We start from the raw sequence: 19536 nt of genomic DNA, 5'->3' as shown, positions 1-19536 counted from the left end.
TTCCTCTTATCTTTGGATGAAGGTGAGAGTACAGAGTCTGTGTAGTAAATTAGGTACAAGGAAGACTGGTTTCTCTTTTTCATGTCAGAAGAGCCTTGAACTGGCCACAAACCAGAGGAGCCATGCATGTATAAGAGGTTAGAAGCTATTTGATGTGTGCTTTGTTGTGTAAACGAAAATGGATCACTGCTAATACTTTTTTTTTCTTTCTCAGTTGGAGAGATTTACCAGCATGAGAATTAAGAAGGAGAAAGAAAAGCCTAATTCTGCTCATAGAAATTCTTCTGCATCATATGGGGATGATCCCACAGCACAGTCATTGCAGGATGTTTCAGATGAGCAAGTTCTAGTACTCTTTGAACAGATGCTGGTAAGTTTCCCACCCAAAAGCATTGCTTCTTCTTGAAAATGCTTTTACGAGCATGATGGGCCCTTTTTTGTGTAGAGTCCCCCTTAACTATCCTTTAATTACAAAAAATTCTAGGCTTAACAGAGAACTTCTTAATAGCAGTCCCATTAATGAAGGGACTACATATACAAGCGCCAGTCTGTAAGATTGGAATCTGTGAATTAGGCTTGGAAATATCTGATCACTGACCACCTTGTTAATGTCCTTCAGCCCAGCAACACTTTAGCCACAAAGATATAAAATGAGTGGGCCAGCTCTTGTGGTAGTGTGATGACCACCTTTGGGTTAGCCAGAGTAGATAAAGTTTTAAAACATTCACAACAAAATCTATACAAAGAAGAAGCTGAGTGACTTCCCTGGTGGCGCGGGGAATCCGCCTGCCAATGCAGGGGACACGGGTTCGATCCCTGGTCTGGGAAGACCCCACATGCTGCCAAGCAACTAAGCCCGTACGCCACAACTACTGAGCCTGCGCTCTAGAGCCCGTGAGCCACAACTGCTGAGCCCACGTACCACAACTACTGAAGCCCGTGAGCCTAGAGCCCGTGCTCCGCAACAAGAGAAGCCACTGCAATGAGAAGCCTGCGCACCGCAACGAAGAGTAGCTGCCGCTCGCCACAACTAGAGAAAGCTCGCGCGCAGCAATGAAGACCCAAGGCGGCCAAAAATAAATAAATAAAAGGAAGGAAGGGGAGGGAGGGAGGGAAAGAAGAAGCTGAGGAATGGAAAGGCATCGTTTGCCCGAGATCTTCTACTTAGTGGTGAATCTGGAAAGAGAATTCTGATGTTACAATCACTAGAAGACCTTTAAAGGTTGGGGCTGAGGTCAGTTCAATAATGAGCTGTGCATGGATGTGACTGACTTTGCTGTCTTCAGTGAGGACCGTTGCGTGGGGAGGACACTGAGTGAATGTCCACTAGTGCTAAGTCTTGGAAAGTTTTGAGTACGTGCTTATAAGGTTTCATCAGACCTATATATTAACTTGGATTTATGATCTCAGATTCAACTAGAGATTAGTGGCAGGCCTAACTTAATTAAAAGCATGTGCTTAAAACCCTTAAAACTGAGGCCTGGTACCTGTGGTAGTCACCACTCAACCAGTACTACTATTATTACTTTTCCTTGAAGCTTTCAGTTTGTCTCATAATAATCCAAGTATGTTAAGAGTCCAAGAGTATGATCTATCAAGACAGTCTCTTGGCCTTGGATTGCAAATTTAAATGTCTTTAGGGCCAAGGGAGGAAGCATAAATAAGTTAAGCAGGCTACATAGAAAGTGATAAAAAGGAGAAGGGACTGCAGTAAAATGAAGGACTTTTGGCATTTTTGATAAACTCCAACCACAATTCAGTCCCAGTAGGTTTTGTAGCATTCCAGTTGGGAATGCTAGCCCAGTAGTGCCAGATATTTCTGTTTTTCAAAAGAAGCCAGAAATCTCTATTTTTTAAAAAAAACAAAAATCATGGCCAGCATTCAGATTTCCCAAATTAGGTCATTTTTAAAATAACATTTGTTTGTTCAAATCACAATTCCAGGTAAGGTCCATTGTGATATTCTACTAAGTTTCATTTGAACTATAGGTTTTCCTCCCTCTCTTTAATCCTTGCTCTTGTTATAAAAAATTTGTTGAAGAAACTGTTTGACCTGTAGAGTTTTCCATAATCTTAAATTTGCTGATTGCATCCCTTGGTGCTGTAAATTCATATTTTTATATGAAGTCTCTCAAATTTAAAATGTTGAGCTAGCCAGACAAAACATACTTTATCTTTGGGTCTGATTCAACCTGAGGGCCAGTATTTTGCAACTTCTTTGTTCAACTTCTCTGTAAAAGGAGGAAGAAAGCACCAGGAATTGAGTCAGAAAGAAGTCAAATTATTACTGTGACAACTTGGTGGTGGTGATTCCTTCACACATCACACACATACACAAACACACACATGGGGAAGAAATTGAATATATCCTTTTTTTTCTCCTATACTTTCCCCGTTTCAAATAATATTCTGGACTTTTTAAGGTTAAACTTATGCTCACAGAAATAGGAGGCTCAGACACATGGTTATATATGTAACAGGGTCAATCAGAGCCTTTCCCCCAATAACACACTCCAGGTTATGTCTGTTGAGGGAATTTGTCACAGTTTCCAGTTCTTTCTTCATGGGAAAGGAGTTTGTACAGGGACTTAGTTAACCAGGGGTAATGGGTGTTTAGGCCCTAGAATGGTGCAGATTTTGCTGGTGTTTGCATGATGCCAGTCATCCAGTGCTTCAGTCTGAAGAGGTTATTAAGGTCCATCCTAAGTGCAGAAAATACTATGTTTGCTTTTCTTTCAATAATGCAAAATAAGTTTTCCCTCTATATTGAGAGTCCACTTTTGTTAGGGAAAAATTTAGTGTATGTGTATAAAAATGTCTGTTGGGATTTATAATAAAATGTTAACCATATTTATCCCTAAGGAATTCCCATCATCTATAATGGATTAAGTCTCTAAGGATCAGGAAAATTTATTTATTCAATAAGCATTTAGTGTGTTCATCTCTTTACTAAGTATACTAAACATTAAACACTGAAAACTTATAAGGAATTCAAGGCAATTTTCCCCCCTTTTTTCCTCCCGTTTCTAGTTGGATATGAACCTGAACGAGGAAAAACAGCAACCTTTGAGGGAGAAGGACATTATCATCAAGAGAGAGATGGTGTCCCAGTACTTGCACACCTCCAAGGCTGTGAGTCCTGGGACAGGTACCCATGACGTGGGAGACTGTGCCCTTATCTTGGACCTGTTTGTTTTGCTACTTTAATAGAACATTTCATGTCCACATCAGTTCTATTTCATTCTTTTATATAAACCTACTCATTTTTTACTCTCATTTGAGTTACTTTTCTACATACTTTTGCCTGATTCGATCTTCATGAAGTATGTATGGGTAATGGGAAGGAAATTCTGAGTCTCACATAGTTTGGTGGTATGTATAATGGGTGTTTGCCCTCATATTGTTTAAACTGTATTAACTAATTCTGGTCCAATTTATGACTGAGTCCAGTGTTTACTAATTTCTGTATGCTCCTTTCCAGGGCATGAGTCAAAAGGAGAGCTCTAGGTCAGCCATGATGTACATTCAGGAGCTGAGGTCGGGCTTGCGGGATATGCCTCTGCTCAGCTGCCTGGAGTCCCTTCGTGTCTCCCTCAACAACAACCCTGTCAGGTGAGGATTCTGAGGTAGTAACAGGAGTGAGAGCCCAATGTTGGAGCTCACTGGTGGGGATTAGAGATCAAAGGAGTCAGGGAAGTATGAGAATGTTTTGGATTGGGAGTAAAGAGTTGCCAGGATACACTTTATTTTGGTGGATATTTATTGATTTGATTTGATATTGCATCATCTTTGTCTCTTCCTTACAGTTGGGTGCAAACATTTGGTGCTGAGGGCCTGGCTTCCTTATTGGACATCCTTAAACGACTTCATGATGAGAAAGAGGAGACTGCTGGGTGAGGACTTCCGAGTCTTGGCATCTTCTAGGTGGAGGGTAGTAGAGGACTTGGCTGTTTGCTCTAAAGGAGAAAATGGCAGTTAAATGGAAAGTTATGGACTAGGATATTATGCTGTTAGCTGAGAATGGGGTTTATCATAGGGGTGACTGGAGAATGAAGGATGATTATAGGTACAGAGAAAGGAGGAACTTAAATTTCACAGTGAATAACACAAGATACATACCACATAAGATTGTGAGTCTCCCAGCACAGGTTCTTATCCAGTCTGGAAATAGGGTCTGATTTAGTCTAAAGCTCTCCTGTGATCTGGTCTGGGTCATATCTCATTTGGAAGTCTTATAATACACTTGATCAGTTTGGGACTAGCTTTATGATAGTCTTCAGGATTGGAATAATTCTGGGGATACCTTGCACTGTCTTAAGTTAGGCTACCTTGAAGCCAGCCTGACCCAAAATGATTTCTCTACTTCCTGGGATCTTTCCAAAACAAAACACAGGACCTCTACCTCCTGAACGTACAGACTTGAAACCTCTGATGCAGTGAGGCAAGCAGTAATAGGTGGGATGTTATCCTGATAGAATTTAGCCCTTAGGAGCCTACAGGGAGTTAAAGGGAAGATTTTAATGTAATACTGAATTCTTGGTTTATGAGAGAATTACCAATGGTTCTTTCTTCAGCTACCTCTTTTTGCCAGTGTTTTAGGGTAGAGTGCTGTGTGCTAGACTTTACTCAGCTGCTAGTTGGGAGTGTTCCTAAGACCCTTGTTTACAAGATTGAAAAGTCAAATGGGGAGGGGTGTAGAATGAAGGGACTTCACTGATTATGTCTTCTACATGCAGAAGCTACGATAGCCGTAACAAGCATGAGATCATCCGCTGCTTGAAAGCTTTTATGAACAACAAGGTAAGATATTTCCCATTCTCATTCAACCCCCATCGTGGCCGCTGTTTTTTCTCTTCTGTTGGCAAACTCAAAAAAGGACCTAGGAATATGAGGTTCAAGGCTTCTAGCTTTTCCTTTTAGTACCATAACTTTTTGATCGCCACATACACATACTTTTATGGATCTTTTCCCTCAGTTGTAATGTCTGTTTCAGAGGATATGCTTAATTTTCTTCTTCTGTTTATACTTTTTTTTCCTAATTCTTAAATTTCCTGACCTGTAGTTATTATTTTTGGAAGGTTTACTTTATTTCCTGCTTATTTGTTGTTGTTTTTTCCCCAGTCTATTCCTACTGTATCTTTTCTTCCTTCCTTCCTTCCTTTTTCTTTCTCTCTTTCTTTCTCTTTCTCGCTCTCTCTTTCTCTTTTTCTTTTTTTGTCTGTTTAGTATTTAAACTTAGGGAACCTACAGTTATTTGTTCCTGAGTGCAAATCTGTCTTCCTCACTATTTAATTTTGTTATAATTATTCCACTGGCTTAGGGGGAACATTGAAAAGAAACATAAGAATCAAAGTTTTTATTCTTGGAAGACATAGAATTCTGTTGTGTCTGCTAGAAAATTATTTTGCTATGCTCATATCTGTTTAGCTATATTGGAAAAAGTTTTCTACCCTATATTAGTTTGCTAGGGTTGCTATAACAAAGTACTACAAACTGGGTGTCTTAAACAACAGAAGTTCATTTATCTCACAGTTCTAGAGGCGATAAGTCCAAGATAAGGTGTTGTTGATAGGGTTGGTTCCTTCTGAAGGCTGTGAGAGAGGGTATGTCCCATGCCTCTTTCCTAGCTTCTGGTGTCTTGCTGGCAATCTTTGACATTCCTTGGCTTGTAGATGCATCACCCCAATCTCTGCTTTTGTGTTCACATGGCGTTCTCCCTGTGTGCAAGTCTGTGTCCAAATTTCCCCTTTTTATAAAGATAACAGTTATATGGGATTAAGGGCCCACCCTACTCTAGTCTGACCTCATGGTAATCTAATTACACCTGCCAATGACACTATTTCCAAATAAGGTTACATTCTGAGGTAATGGGGGTTAGGACTTAAACATACGAATTTTGGGAGGAGCACCATTCAATCCATAAGAACCCGTAAACTTGTCCTTGGTTAGATGCTCTTATCTTTAAGCCTCGCTTTTCTCTTTTTGTCCTACCAGTTTGGAATCAAGACCATGTTGGAGACAGAAGAAGGAATTCTGCTGCTGGTCAGAGCCATGGATCCTGCTGTTCCCAACATGATGATTGATGCAGCTAAGCTGCTTTCTGCTCTTTGTATCCTACCACAGCCAGAAGACATGTATGTGACTGGAATTATTTCTCTTCTCTATTCTTTTTTATCATCTTCCTTAGTCTAGAGGAATATTAAGTTGCTTGGGTGTCCACTTAGTCTTAAATACTAGGTAAGACTATATTTCTTACATGAACACTGTGTATCTTAATATTTAAGAAAGATTGTTAAGAGATGGAAGCTGTTCTGCATGTACCACTGGTTATCAAAGGTACAGCAGGAACCACATCACTTTTGACCACGAAGCTGAGGGCCACAGCTTCTGATGAACCAGAAAGCTGGTAGGATCTTGGGTCTGGATAACTCCCTGGATGGCCTACCTCTGGACTGTTTATGTGAGAAAATAAAACCTTTTTGATTTACGGCACACACACACACAAAAAAGGTACAGCAGGATCTCCTAGATCTCCATTAATGTCTGTATTGTCTAGGACAAGGGTTTCTTTTTACATTTTTTTAAAATTCAGAAGTAACACAACATTATTTTTAAAATTCAAACAACATAGAAGTATATGAAGTACAATTTAACAACGTCATCCCTTTGGCAAACCCTATTCTGCAGAGGTAACCACTGTTAATGGTGTGGTACAGTCTCATAGATCATTTTCTAGCACAGACAAATATTTACTAAATTCTAACACACCTGCCACTCCAAAAGATGGTTTCTTAGAATTAAGGAAAGATGGCTTATGCCTATAAAACCAATCTCATGTATAGGATAGATTTTTATTTTTGTGGAGGGGTTTGGTTTAACAAAAGCTAAATCATACCACCATTCTTTTCAACTTGTTTCTTTTTATTTAACAGTAGCTCTTGGACATTCTTCTCTGGCAGTACTTCTAGATCTATCTTATTATCTTTAGTGGCTGTTTAGCATTTCATACTCTGTACCTCCCATAATTTAATGATTCCTTCATTGCTAGACTTATAGGTAGAATTTTTTTTTTAGCACATTCTGACCCCTGCTCTAGATGATAAAAAATTTTATTATCAATTCTTGTGCATATATTCTTTGTACATATATTATTTCATATTTATGTGTTTATGTTGGATAGATTTTCTAGAAGTAGGCCAATGTTAATGTGCATTAAAAAATTGGTACTGTTAAATGCCCCTCCGAAAGTTGTACCAATTTATATGCCATAGAACAGGGGGCTTAATTTGGTAAATATAGGTAGGAGTCTGGATTTTAGGGAGTGCATTTTTCTGAAGAGATGGTCCTTAGTTTCCTGTTGATCTGGCCTTTGCTCCAGGTGATGAGAAGAATAATGTGAGAAATCCAGAACATTGATAATGTCTGTTTCCTAACTGATCTACGCCTCTGTATAATATACCTGTTGTGTACCTGTCTGTGTAAGAGCACCCAACCAGTTCTCTCCCTTTCCTTACTCTCTGGCAGGAATGAAAGAGTTTTGGAGGCGATGACAGAAAGAGCTGAAATGGATGAGGTGGAACGTTTCCAGCCACTGCTGGATGGATTAAAAAGTGGGACCTCCATTGCTCTCAAGGCATGTATACCTATGAAACTTGTTCCAAAAGTAGAATTCAAGATAGAAAGACTTAAGTTCATTTGACCTTTTAAGAGAACACATGAGTTGTTACCAATGATATATATTTCAAAGTTCTTTCTGAAGGAAAAATGATTACCCTTTTCTCCAAGAAGGCAGAGAAAGAACTGTTTTCCTCATTATGAGATGGAAAAAAGTCATGGTATTTATTTACAAGCTAGAAAAATCAAGGCCTAGAACAAATTATACCATAGAATCCCTGGAATCCTTTAGACCTCTGAACTCTCCAGACCTGTGTTTAAACCAAGTTATATTGCTATATATAAGGAAGTTATTCTTGTAGTTTTTGTACTGAATCTTCTAGGTTATATTTGGGGGCCTCAGAATGCATGTAAAGAGAATGGAATCTTGATCTCTAGGAGTTAACATTGACACAGCTGCTGAATTTTCTTATTTTAGGTGGGATGCCTACAGCTGATCAATGCTCTCATCACACCAGCTGAAGAACTTGACTTCCGAGTTCACATCCGAAGCGAACTGATGCGCTTGGGGCTGCATCAAGTGTTGCAGGTGAGATGCAACACTTCATTCGAAAGGCTGGGCTGGTTCCTTCCTGCTCTTATAACCCCGTCATCCCTGGGAAGACTTTGGTTTTCAGTTTAAAAACCAGGTTGAGGGAGTGCCCTGGTGGTCTAGTGGTTAGGATTCAGCACTTTCACTGCCGTGGGCCAGGTTCAATCCCTGGTTGGGGAACTGAGATCCCGCAAGCCATGCGGCACGCCAAAATTTAAAAAATTAAAAAAAAACAAAAAACAGGTTGAAATGTTTGGGTTTTTAACCAGCATAGGACACGTTTGGGTTCCCTGGCCTATACTTTTGCTGTTGACAGGACCTTCGAGAGATTGAAAATGATGATATGAGAGTGCAACTAAATGTGTTTGATGAACAAGGAGAAGAAGATTCCTATGACCTGAAGGGACGGCTGGATGACATTCGAATGGAGATGGAATATCCTTTTACTGATTGGGTTGAAGACACAAGACATTCAGTTGCATTCAGTTGTAGATCCCTGTAAGGAATGGTGTGGGGTTGATGACTTACACGAGGGCATTAGCCCTGTCTTCTTTGTAGATTAGGCAGGTGTCTTTTGATTGCCATTGGATATATTTACATCATTGTGGACCAGAGAAGTTGGGAAGGGTGATCTGAGGGTTGCTCAACATGGAAGCAGCCATCAAAATTAGTATAGACCTCCTAGAACATGATAGCTTAGCTCATTAAGATGTAGAGCTGGTTTTTGGAGAACATAGACAAGTCAGGGAGTGAGGTTGTAATTTGCTCTCTTGTATGTTTCCATGAGACTGACAGGGGGAATAATTTGGTTACCTATTGATACTTGCCACAAGTGACTTTGAGGCAGTTACCTTTTTGTGTCTGTCTACTGCTCGATTTTCAAGCCAAGTACTAGGAGTTTTCTATCTCTGTGTATAGTACCCCCTGACTCACTGGTCCCCTGGCCAAAGAATGTTTATAGAGCTTAAAGTTTAGGGCAGGGTTTATAGGAGGAACAGCTGTTAGAATAGAAGTGGCATCTTGCTACTTCTCCCGAGAGTTGGGCAAGCTACCTGTCAAACATAGTTTCTAAATATATGCTTTCCTTAGCCTCTTCTCCTTTTCCACTGACTTCAGTGAAGTCTTCCAGATTCTCTTAAACACAGTGAAGGATTCAAAGGCAGAGCAACACTTCCTCTCCATCCTGCAGCACCTACTCTTAGTCCGAAATGACTATGAGGCCAGGTAAGATGGTATACCTGTGGGAAGTTTTGAATTTGAGCCTAAGTGGAGAGTGCAAACTTCTTAAATTCAAAGATTGTCTGTAGAGAGAAAAGGAAAAGACAAAGACATGGATTAGAGTTCATTTTTAGTTTCAGACATAAAGGGAGTTGCCAGTTGTCCCTTTAATCCAACTGAAAGACATCTCTATGGAAGAGATGAGAGTGTATAAGGTGAACTGCCTCCCTCTTTTGAATGGGGTGGTGGGATGGAGTGAAGATGATAGCAAAGGAAGGCAGCCATTTAAAGTTGATTCATGTTGGAACATGAGATTTAAGCAGTAGAGTAGAGATTCAGCAATAGTAGTATCCATCACAGGCAGGATCAAGCTCGAATTTTAGATGGAAAAGGATTTGAGCTCAGAGGCAGATGGCAAGAAGTTTTGACTATCTGAAGTAGATGGGTTAGCTGATGTGGAAGAGGGGGATTTCTTAGCATGGCAGCCATACTCTGTTAATCTTATGAAAAGGTCTTTTCCAGAACATTTATCCTCAGGTCCTTCTGCTGTCAAAGCAGTTAACCTTTCTTGATCCTGAATACCAAAATTATATTTTGGTTTTCCTTTAATAACCTTATTTTGTTTCTTCTGTAGACCGCAGTACTATAAGTTGATTGAAGAATGTATTTCTCAGATAGTTCTGCACAAGAATGGGGCTGATCCTGACTTCAAGTGCCGGCACCTCCAGATTGATATTGAGGGATTGATTGGTAAGCATATTTGTCTGTCTGGTTCCATAAAACATTGCTTCTGTCTTTCATTTTGCATCTTTCTTTCAGTGAAAATTTCAGAGAAGATACTTTTCTAGCCCCCAGTATTCCCATTTTCACCCTTTCTTAGGTGATATAACCAATATCTGTGCTAGGAATATACAGGCCTTGAGTTTATTTCTACATAATTCTAAAAATTTATCCTGTCTCATACACCACCCCACCTTTTGAAGGGACTTCAGCTATTGTCTGCTACTCCTGCTGGTCCCAGAGATTCATAAGTATTACTTGTAGGCATTCTCTGTGCCACCCGGCATGGTGGCCTTACTGCATAACAGGCACTCAGAAATTATATGTTGAACTTAACTGAAAGTTCCATTTCTTTGTCTAGTACAGAACATTAAGAAGGATAAGAAAAATAAACAAAAAGAACAAAGACTGCCCTTTGGTTATGTAGAAGGGCTTAGGCAGTGAGAGGGGAATACGAGAATTGGGAACTTGACTTCCTGACTGTTCGCCTTCTTTTTAGATCAAATGATTGATAAAACAAAGGTGGAGAAATCTGAAGCCAAAGCTACAGAGCTGGAAAAAAAGGTATGTATGAGAGATCAAAAATAATTGGAGTATATCTTTCTTTATCTAAGGATTTTGATTTTTCTGACATGTGAAACAGTTACCTGTGATATATTCAGTGTTCAGCACACAGTAGCAGTTCCTAGGGGAACCCTTTCTGCTGTAGGTTACTCAGTGGAGAAAGTGGTGTGGATGTGATCATGAGGAGCTAGTCAGTCGTGAGTTTGCACAGTTCTTGGGCCCCTGAGCAGGAGGAAAGACAGGTGACACTCTCATATAACATTGACAGCACTTGGGTTTGCTTGGCGACTCAGGCCTTTTATCCATAGAACAACAGGAACTGGAATATGTCTGAATTCTCTTTGATTAAGGACTCCTATTGTTGATAGGTTTTTGATCCTTGAGACTACTGGGATTGTGCACCTTAGCTGTCCTGGTTAAATGTCTTTAAAATCTTAGTTGTTGCTGTTTTTTAAAATAACTCCAAGTATAGATAGACTATGGAGATAATCCCTGGCTTCCCCCTCCTTTAACCTTGATTTTAAGGTTGAAATCATGGTGGCCTTTTTTCCAGGCATCCCTTGGGTCAGTGAGCTCAACAGATCAAGGATTAGCACAAAACAGTAAATTATGGGGAATAACACCCGGCCTTTGCTGAGTTGGAGAGCTTACCGGGAGCCTGATTTCTTCCTCCTCTAGCTGGACTCAGAGTTAACAGCCCGACATGAGCTACAGGTGGAAATGAAAAAGATGGAAAGTGACTTTGAGCAGCAGCTCCAGGATCTTCAGGGAGAAAAGGATGCATTGGATTCTGAAAAGGAAAAAGTTGCCACAGAGAAACAGAACCTGGAAGCAGAAGTGTCTCAGCTCACAGGAGAGGTAATATCTGAACAGGGAAGGCAGAGTGACCTGTAACTGCCATCAGCAGCCTCAGAGTGAGCTTGCGTTGGAGCAGGACTCTGTCATCTTACTCCCAGGGAGGGTTCAGATACTAATAGGTAATCTAGTTAGATGGCACATATTTTTAAAATCATAAGCTGTTTTGTTTTGGGAGTAAGTAATACATAAGATGGAAAATTTGGAAAATACAGAACAACACAAAGAATAAATGAGTCACAGTACTACCCAGAAATAAAGATAATAGCCTTCTAATAAGTTTAGGAGTAAATACTAAATACACTGTTCTTATATTTGCTATTTTTCTCTTATTTTAGTCATCTCTGGACAGATTTATGCCCACACACTCTCTCTGCAGTTATAGATATTTATATGATCTGTGATACTTGATAACTTGATCACCTAGGTGGTTATATAATTACCTGTATAGCACCTGTATAACACCTGTATAGCACGTAATTACCTGTATATGTTAATTACGTACCTAGAATATTTGATTTACTTGATCTTTGCATTTTCTTTCTTTTTTAAAAAATTGATTAATTTTATTTTTGGCTGCGTTGGGTCTTTGTTGCTCGCGCGGGCTTTCTCGTTGCAGTGAGCAGGGGCTACTCTTCGTTGCTGTGTGCAGGCTTCTCATTGCGGTGGCTTCTCTTGTTGCAGAGCATGGGCTCTAGGCACGCGGGCTTCAGTAGTTGCAGCACGCAAGCTCAGTAGTTGTGGCTCGCAGGCTCTAGAGCTCAGGCTCAGTAGTTGTGCTGCACAGGCTTAGTTGCTCTGCGGCATGTGGGATCTTCCCGGACCAGGGATTAAACCCATGTCCCCTGCGTTGGCAGGCGGATTCTTAACCACTGCGCCACCAGGGAAGTCCCGATCTTTGCATTTTCAAATCAAAGGGAGAGTTTAACATAAACTTTGAAGTTGCCTTTTTAATGCAAAGCATACTGAACTAGGAACTTGAAGACCTGAATTATAGTTTTGTCTCTGTCACTAAATAGCTATGTGACTTTAGGTGGAGCCTTTCAACTGTCTGACTCCTTTCACTCTCTTCATGTGTAAAGTGAGAAGTTTGGATTAAGTAACTTCTTAGGTCCTTTCCAGCCCCAGTGGTCCCTGAAGTGGAGTGAGAAGTACTCCCATTGGTGTTATTTCTGTAGGTTGCCAAGCTGTCCAAGGAACTGGAAGATGCCAAGAAAGAAGTGGCTTCACTCTCCACTGCAGTTACTGCTGCAGTCCCTCCTAGCAGTGCTACTTTTCCCCCTGCCCCTCCTTTACCTGGTGACTCTGGGCCTGTCAGTCCCCCCTCACCCCCTTTACCAGGAGAGGTTAGCACAGCCTCTGCACCCCCTCTTCCTAGGGGTGGGGCCATTCCTCCTCCACCACCTCCTCCTCCTCCTCTGCCTGGGGGTGCCTACATCCCCCCACCCCCTCCTCTGCCTGGGGGTACCTGCATCCCTCCACCTCCCCCTTTGCCTGGGGGTGCCTACATCCCCCCACCCCCCCCTCTGCCTGGGGGTGTCTGCATCCCCCCACCCTCTCCTCTGCCTGGGGGTGCCTGCATCCCCCCACCTCCCCCTTTGCCTGGGGGTGCCTGCATCCCCCCACCCCCCCCTTTGCCTGGGGGTGCCTGCATCCCCCCACCCCCGCCTCTGCCTGGGGGTGCCGGCATCCCCCCACCCCCGCCTCTGCTTGGGGGTGCCGGCATCCCCCCACCTCCTCCTCCCTTGCCTGGAGGACCAGGAATGCTACCTCCCCCTCCCCCTCTTCCTGGTGGAATCCCTCCACCCCCTCCATGTCCTGGAGGCCCTGGTATTCCTCCACCTCTCCCTTTTGGAGTTCCTGCAGCCCCAGTTCTGCCATTTGGATTAACCCCAAAGAAACTTTACAAGCCAGAGGTACAGCTCCGGAGGCCAAACTGGTCCAAGGTGAGAATTTCTGTCCATCTCTTCATCAGTAGATTTTAAGAGACCACTTCAGTTTCCTACTTTGTGTTTTGTGCATGGTTGGGCTTCCCTTTCTTATGGCTCACATCTGTCTGTCTTCAAGTTCCACTTATGTGTATGTTTATTTAGCAGATAATAGGCATATCCTATATGCTGGATATCACTCGGGAGAGTTCTTTGAGCCCTATACTCTGCTACAAAACCTAAACTTATCCTTAAGTTAATGTTTTTGCCCTTTTCTCTGAGGATATGAGTGCCATGGGATACCACACTGTTTGATATTAGTCATTTCACCAATCCGCAAGATACTGATAAATTTTGCTGATCCAAAAGTCATGGATTTATGGATACAACTCCCTACCACTCCCACCCACCCCTACCCCCGGTAAATAAGTTACACAGGATATGTTTGCATGGCACAGTATGTGTTTGAGAGCGCTGTGATTCTGCCTCAGCCTTTTGCTTCTGGAAACCAAGTTAAAATAAAGGAGCCTAGGGATTTGTTCATAAAATGAACAAATTTGGTACAGTTCACCACCCTGATGGGAAAAGTGTAAGGTAGAGCAAGGGAAGATGTGAAATAAAGCCTTAATGCTTCTAAAAGTAGAGGATTTGGGGTTAGAAGGAGGATAAGCAGCATAACTGATTCTAGTTGTTGAATAATCACCAATAAACACATAACCTGGAATCATCGTCTCCTGGTCCCACCACAAAGAGCATAGCTGTTCTCTGTGTCTCAGGTTAGTCTTATTCTAGTATGATGTTGACAATAACCAGCCAGCCGCTTCTTTTGCATCTTAATCCGTTTTCTAGGATGGAAAGTACAGAGCTCAGTTTAGTAACTCTTAACACCTGCCTGTATCCACAGTTTGTTGCTGAGGACCTTTCCCAAGACTGCTTCTGGACAAAGGTGAAGGAGGACCGATTTGAGAACAATGAACTTTTCGCCAAACTTACCCTTACCTTTTCTGCCCAGACCAAGAGTGAGTCCTTTCCTCTTTCATGCAAAGGGCCGGTGTAGGACTTAGAACATTTGTTAAGGGAGTCTCCCATTTCTTTCCGTTCCCTGGGTGAGGGTTGAAGAGAGCTGGGAGTTCCTATTCAGAAGAAAATAAGCTGGTTTTGTATTCTGGGGATGCTGGAGTTGGCAAAGAGAACTGTTGCATGTACGTATTTTTCCCCCCAGTTTTTTGCATGTAGGTATTTTACATGCATGTAGGTATTTTACACAAGTGTAACTTGTGGGGATATGAGGTTAGTGTGACAGAGCTCAGGCTGGGCTGAGAGTATCATTTTAATGATACTCTTGAATGGATTCTGGCTCTGCCTTTAAGGTGCCATCTTTAGACCTACATATGTAATTGATAAGAGCTGAGCAGAGTCTTTAGTAGGTGAGGTGGCTGAACAACTGTCTTTGTACAATAACGAAGAACCATATGTGATCCCTTTTCTTTTTTCCATTTCTTTCCAATATCTGATGCTTTCTCCTTCCTGGCACCTGCAGCTTCAAAAGGTAAGAATACAGAAGAGCCTTGTAGTTGGGTCTCTTGAATATTAGAGAAAAAAATGAAACAGATGTAAAGGGATTTCTCTTTAGAAAACTAAGACTAGAAATTGGGGATTGATTTCTCTTTAGCTAGTTTTTTTTTTAAGAGTCCAGAAGGACCAGTAGCTCTGATGTTAGCTGACAGGGCAGAAAATTATTTTAAGTTGAAGCTACAATATACTTGCTCTTTCTTTGGAAGGTGAGGGACAACTTAAATAATAATACTGTTACTTTACATTTGTGTTGTATTTTACAAATTTCAAAGTGCTTTAACATATTCTACCCTATTAGGACTGCAAAGAAACCTTATGAGATAGGTTGGGTGTATATTATCTCCGTTCCATAGCTTACATAGCCTGATTAGTTAGGTAGCTTGCCCAAGGTTTTATATGACCAGATCCAGGGGTCTTGACTTCTGGTCTTTTCATATAAATTCTTGCTTTTCTTCTTCACCTTCATATCTTCCCCTTTATTTTAGAAGAGCTGATCTATTTTGCCCTTTTCTTTCTTCACTTCCTAATTCTTGTGGTTTCGTGCTGTCTTGTGATGGGACACTTACAGTTATTTCCCCAGAGGGATGCAGTATTTGAAAGATATTGTCATGTACCTAATGACAGTTATAACCTAATAATTTTGCTAGTTGCTCCGCAGCATGTGGGATCTTCCCAGACCAGGGCTGGAACCCGTGTCCCTGCATTGGCAGGCATTCTCAACCACTGTGCCACCAGGGAAGCCCTGTAGTATTTTTTAAATACCTAAGCAAGACCTTATCTCATTGTTTGTTATTTTCAACAGTGTAACCAAACTTTTTAATGTTCCTTTAGCCTTCAATTTCTGCCCTGGAAACTATTTTCTGTTCATTGATGATTCTAACTTCCTGACAGCTTTGGCTCCCGCCCCCCACCCCCCGCTTAAATTATTCTTAGAAATCTCTGTATCTTAATCTGAAAGGAATAAGTATGAATTAGTCAATTTAGTTTAGTTTAGTGTCAGTACTGATTTTCATGTAATAATAATCATCATCAGTAGTTTGCTGCTACTTTGACGAAGGACATTTCTAGCTAGTCTTTAAGTATCTTTACTTTAGTTAGGACTTTCAGGTGTTAAATTGGCACCCTGTCTTAATTTCCCAGTCTTTTCATTAGGAAGCACTAGAGAAGGTGTTCTTGAAAATTATTAAATCATGAACAATTTTCCAAACATGCTAAATCTTAATCATTTTAAGAAATTCCTGGGAGAGATTTTTTTTTCCTATCAAACAAGTACTCATGGTTTACCCAACTCTAACAGTTATCACATGCAACGAAACCTTCCTGCTTGTCATCAACCACACTACATCTGTATGTTTCCAGTCATCTTCTCCCAAGAAACAAATGCTGCTCCCTTTAAAAATTATTTCTTCCTTGAATTTTCAGTGTTTTACTGACTTTAATGTTTGGTTTATTTTCTTCTTCTACATTTTCTTGCTTTCTTTTCCTGAGTTACTCTGCAAATCTGTGGTGATGCAAGCAGTATTTGAATGTCAGCGCTTATTCTAATGTGTATTTCTTGGTGACAGAAGAGTTGCTTTGACATCGTGTACATGGGCATCAAGTAGCAGATGGAGGTGCTGCATGTGGAACCAGTGCCACAGTACCCACCGTGATCAGGGTAACTCATCTGCTCTGCCTTTCCTGATGCCGTTTTGAGCCTCCCTCTCTTGGTGCTCTGGTTGGCAGACTTAATACAGACTCCTCCCAAGTAGCCCCTTTCTTTCAACATGGCCCCCCAAAAACACTTTAGTAAAAAAGACTTTAGGCTTCTTAGAGTTTAGGTTTTTATCAGGTAAGGAATTTCAAGCTAAGGAAACTTCAGAGGTGAGGACTCAGAGGATCTAGAGCTCCTCAGTATGAAGGCAAGGTTTACTTTGCTTTTGGTGCTTTGAACATCTTTAGTATAACATTTCTGAATACCTTCATTCTTAATCCTTTTTTCAAGTAGGTAACCAGTTTCAGTTACCAAGTCTCTCATTCATAGCCTTAATATTGATGGTATAATTAAATGATAGATAAATACTCATTACCACTCTATGACTATTTCGTCTTCCAGATGAAGTAGTGATATGGGTTAAATAATTTCTTCAAGGCCTTATAATAAGTGCCAGAGGCAGGATTCAGACTCCAGACTGTGACTCCAAAGTCCTGCTCTAACCCCCTGCTTCCCAGATGTGTATGTCCCTGCCCTAAGAGCTTCTGAGAGCTTAGATCCAGACAGAAGCTTGAAGAAGGAGATAGATATGCTGGCTTCTGCTACCACCTCATTCATTCTGTCACAAATATTCTTAAATTGGAAGTGACTCTTATGAGTACAAAAAAGGAACAACATTAGATTAGGGAAAGTAAGATACCAGGTATTTAGGGTTGAAGAAGAGAAGCCATGTTCTGATTACAGTATATTCAACTCTAGCGAAACTAATCCAGCTGGAGAAGCACGACATGCATATCTAGTACAGTAGACATCTTGCTTAAATGATTTCAGCCCAGTAGTTGCCAGTCTTGATGCAGAAGTTATCTGGACACAAGGTTTTCATAATATTGCATTGTTTCATCTCTCACTTGCTAAACACAACTCTCTGCTGTTTGTTAAGCATAGCTGTATCCCCCTTATATTTTAGTGGTACCTGAAACCTCCAGCTCCTCCAGGAATGAACATCAAAGAAAACATCCGCCTTACTCTTGACATCTGCCTCCTGTAGTCAAAGGTCTCAAGCCACTGCTTCATTAAGGTTCAGGAAGATGTGTGCCTTTTACTAAGAAGAGCTAAGAGAGAGGAAGTGGTTCTCAAATTTATACTACAGATTCTTTTATGCATTTTTCTCTCTTAAGGATTATTCTCTTATTTCTGATCTCTTGACTTTCTGTAAATCAGGAATTTACTTAGTTGATTTATTCCTTGACAGAGAATATTTTGAATTTTGATTTGATAGGCAGTGCTGTAAAACTTCTAGTCCTTTTTCACTCTCATGCTTATGGTTATCAGCCAGGAGTCTTTTTTTTTTTTTTTTTTTTTGGCGGTACGCAGGCCTCTCACCATTGCGGCCTCTCCCGCTGCGGAGCACAGGCTCCGGACGTGCAGGCTCAGCGGCCATGGCTCATGGGCCCAGCCACTTTGCGGCATGTGGGATCTTCCCGGACCGGGGCATGAACCCGTGTCCCCTGCATCGGCAGGCGGACTCTCCACCACTGCGCCACCAGGGAAGCCCTCAGGAGTCTTTTATCATGGTTTCTTTGTTGAATCTGCTTCTTGAATTCCTTGGGAACATGTTCAGTAGTTAAATTTTACTCTTTTTCATCTTCTCCTAGGGAGCATTTTCATCGCTGTGGTGGCCTCAGGTCATTATTTGTACGTACAAAATAACTAGTTTTTCATTCTGCTTTCCTTCTCTTACTCTCTTTTGTTGATATCATGATCCCATTAGAAGTATCACCTTAAAACGTAGGGTGGTAAGTGATAACTGATGTCCTAAGTACAGTGATGTTTTTCTTTTTAGGTTTATTCCTTCCTTCCAAAAAAACTTCTGGACTTACAAGATCCACAAGCTAATTGTCCTTAATAGGTGTGTGGCGGTGGACAATATGTAGCATTAGGCCCTCTCCCTGTTAAAGTATGAGGTGCATTTCAGGAACTACGAGCATCAGAGCAGTTCTACAAGTGGTTAATAGCAGTAATGTTGAAAGCACTCTGGCTAAAAAGTAAGATCCTGGCAAAAAGCCAGGAGAATTTCATAAACAATAACAGTATTCTAATTAGGATTTGACTGTCGGCCCAGATTCCAAGGTTTGTGCTGTAGTCGCGCAGGTCAGAACTATTGGTGACAAGCGGTAGGTTTACCTGTCTACTGCTGTCCCAGAACCTTCTTGCTTAAGGCTTCAGTCTACAACAGGAGCCTGTGTTGGGGAAGCAATCCCATCTTTCCCAAAAGGGATCTAAGGGTCTTTTTCCTTTTCCCTGTGATCCTTTTCTGTCCACTAGGTGGCACCCACCCAGTTGGATCTTTATCAGGAAACACCTTAGTGAATCTTTACAGCGTCTGCAACTTTAACCTCTAGAAATAAGATTTTCTAAGAGCTCCTCATGCTCCACCTTAGTCAGTGATTCTTTTGGCAGAAGGGTGTCTGTTTCATCAGTTCCCTACCCTTTCAAGTGTATAGGATTAGGACCAGAAGTGCTGCTCAAGTGAACATTTGTCTTTTAATTACTTACTACTCTTGGATTTTGAGCAGAGTCAGGCCGTTAGCTCAAAGCAGTTGGGAAGTTCTGTAATATCAGATAGTACTCCCTTGTGATTTAAAAACATAAATCTACCTGTATCACCTGGGGTTATGAGGACTCCTGCATGTGGAATAAGTACCACACTTCCTCTG

General features: G+C 41.2%; 1 protein-coding gene across 1 annotated transcript in view; it reads left to right on the top strand.

Annotated features, from left to right (window-relative positions):
- DIAPH1 (diaphanous related formin 1) overlaps positions 1-16877 on the top strand; it is a 44649-nt gene extending 27772 nt beyond the window's left edge. The window contains exons 3-18 of the mRNA XM_060094429.1: positions 215-370; positions 3031-3132; positions 3482-3612; positions 3807-3893; positions 4737-4800; positions 5995-6134; positions 7525-7633; positions 8093-8203; positions 8523-8641; positions 9314-9430; positions 10059-10174; positions 10704-10768; positions 11447-11626; positions 12802-13569; positions 14456-14570; positions 16852-16877. Coding sequence (XP_059950412.1) covers positions 215-370; positions 3031-3132; positions 3482-3612; positions 3807-3893; positions 4737-4800; positions 5995-6134; positions 7525-7633; positions 8093-8203; positions 8523-8641; positions 9314-9430; positions 10059-10174; positions 10704-10768; positions 11447-11626; positions 12802-13569; positions 14456-14570; positions 16852-16877 — 2406 coding nt within the window. The remainder of the gene's footprint in view (positions 1-214; positions 371-3030; positions 3133-3481; positions 3613-3806; positions 3894-4736; positions 4801-5994; positions 6135-7524; positions 7634-8092; positions 8204-8522; positions 8642-9313; positions 9431-10058; positions 10175-10703; positions 10769-11446; positions 11627-12801; positions 13570-14455; positions 14571-16851) is intronic.
- Positions 16878-19536: the final 2659 nt, after the last annotated feature.

Source organism: Mesoplodon densirostris, chromosome 3, assembly GCF_025265405.1.
Source record: "Mesoplodon densirostris isolate mMesDen1 chromosome 3, mMesDen1 primary haplotype, whole genome shotgun sequence".
Classification (NCBI taxonomy): Eukaryota; Metazoa; Chordata; class Mammalia; order Artiodactyla; family Ziphiidae; genus Mesoplodon; species Mesoplodon densirostris.
The sequence above is the reverse complement of the archived record's forward strand: the minus strand, read 5'-3'. Positions and strand labels throughout refer to the sequence as shown.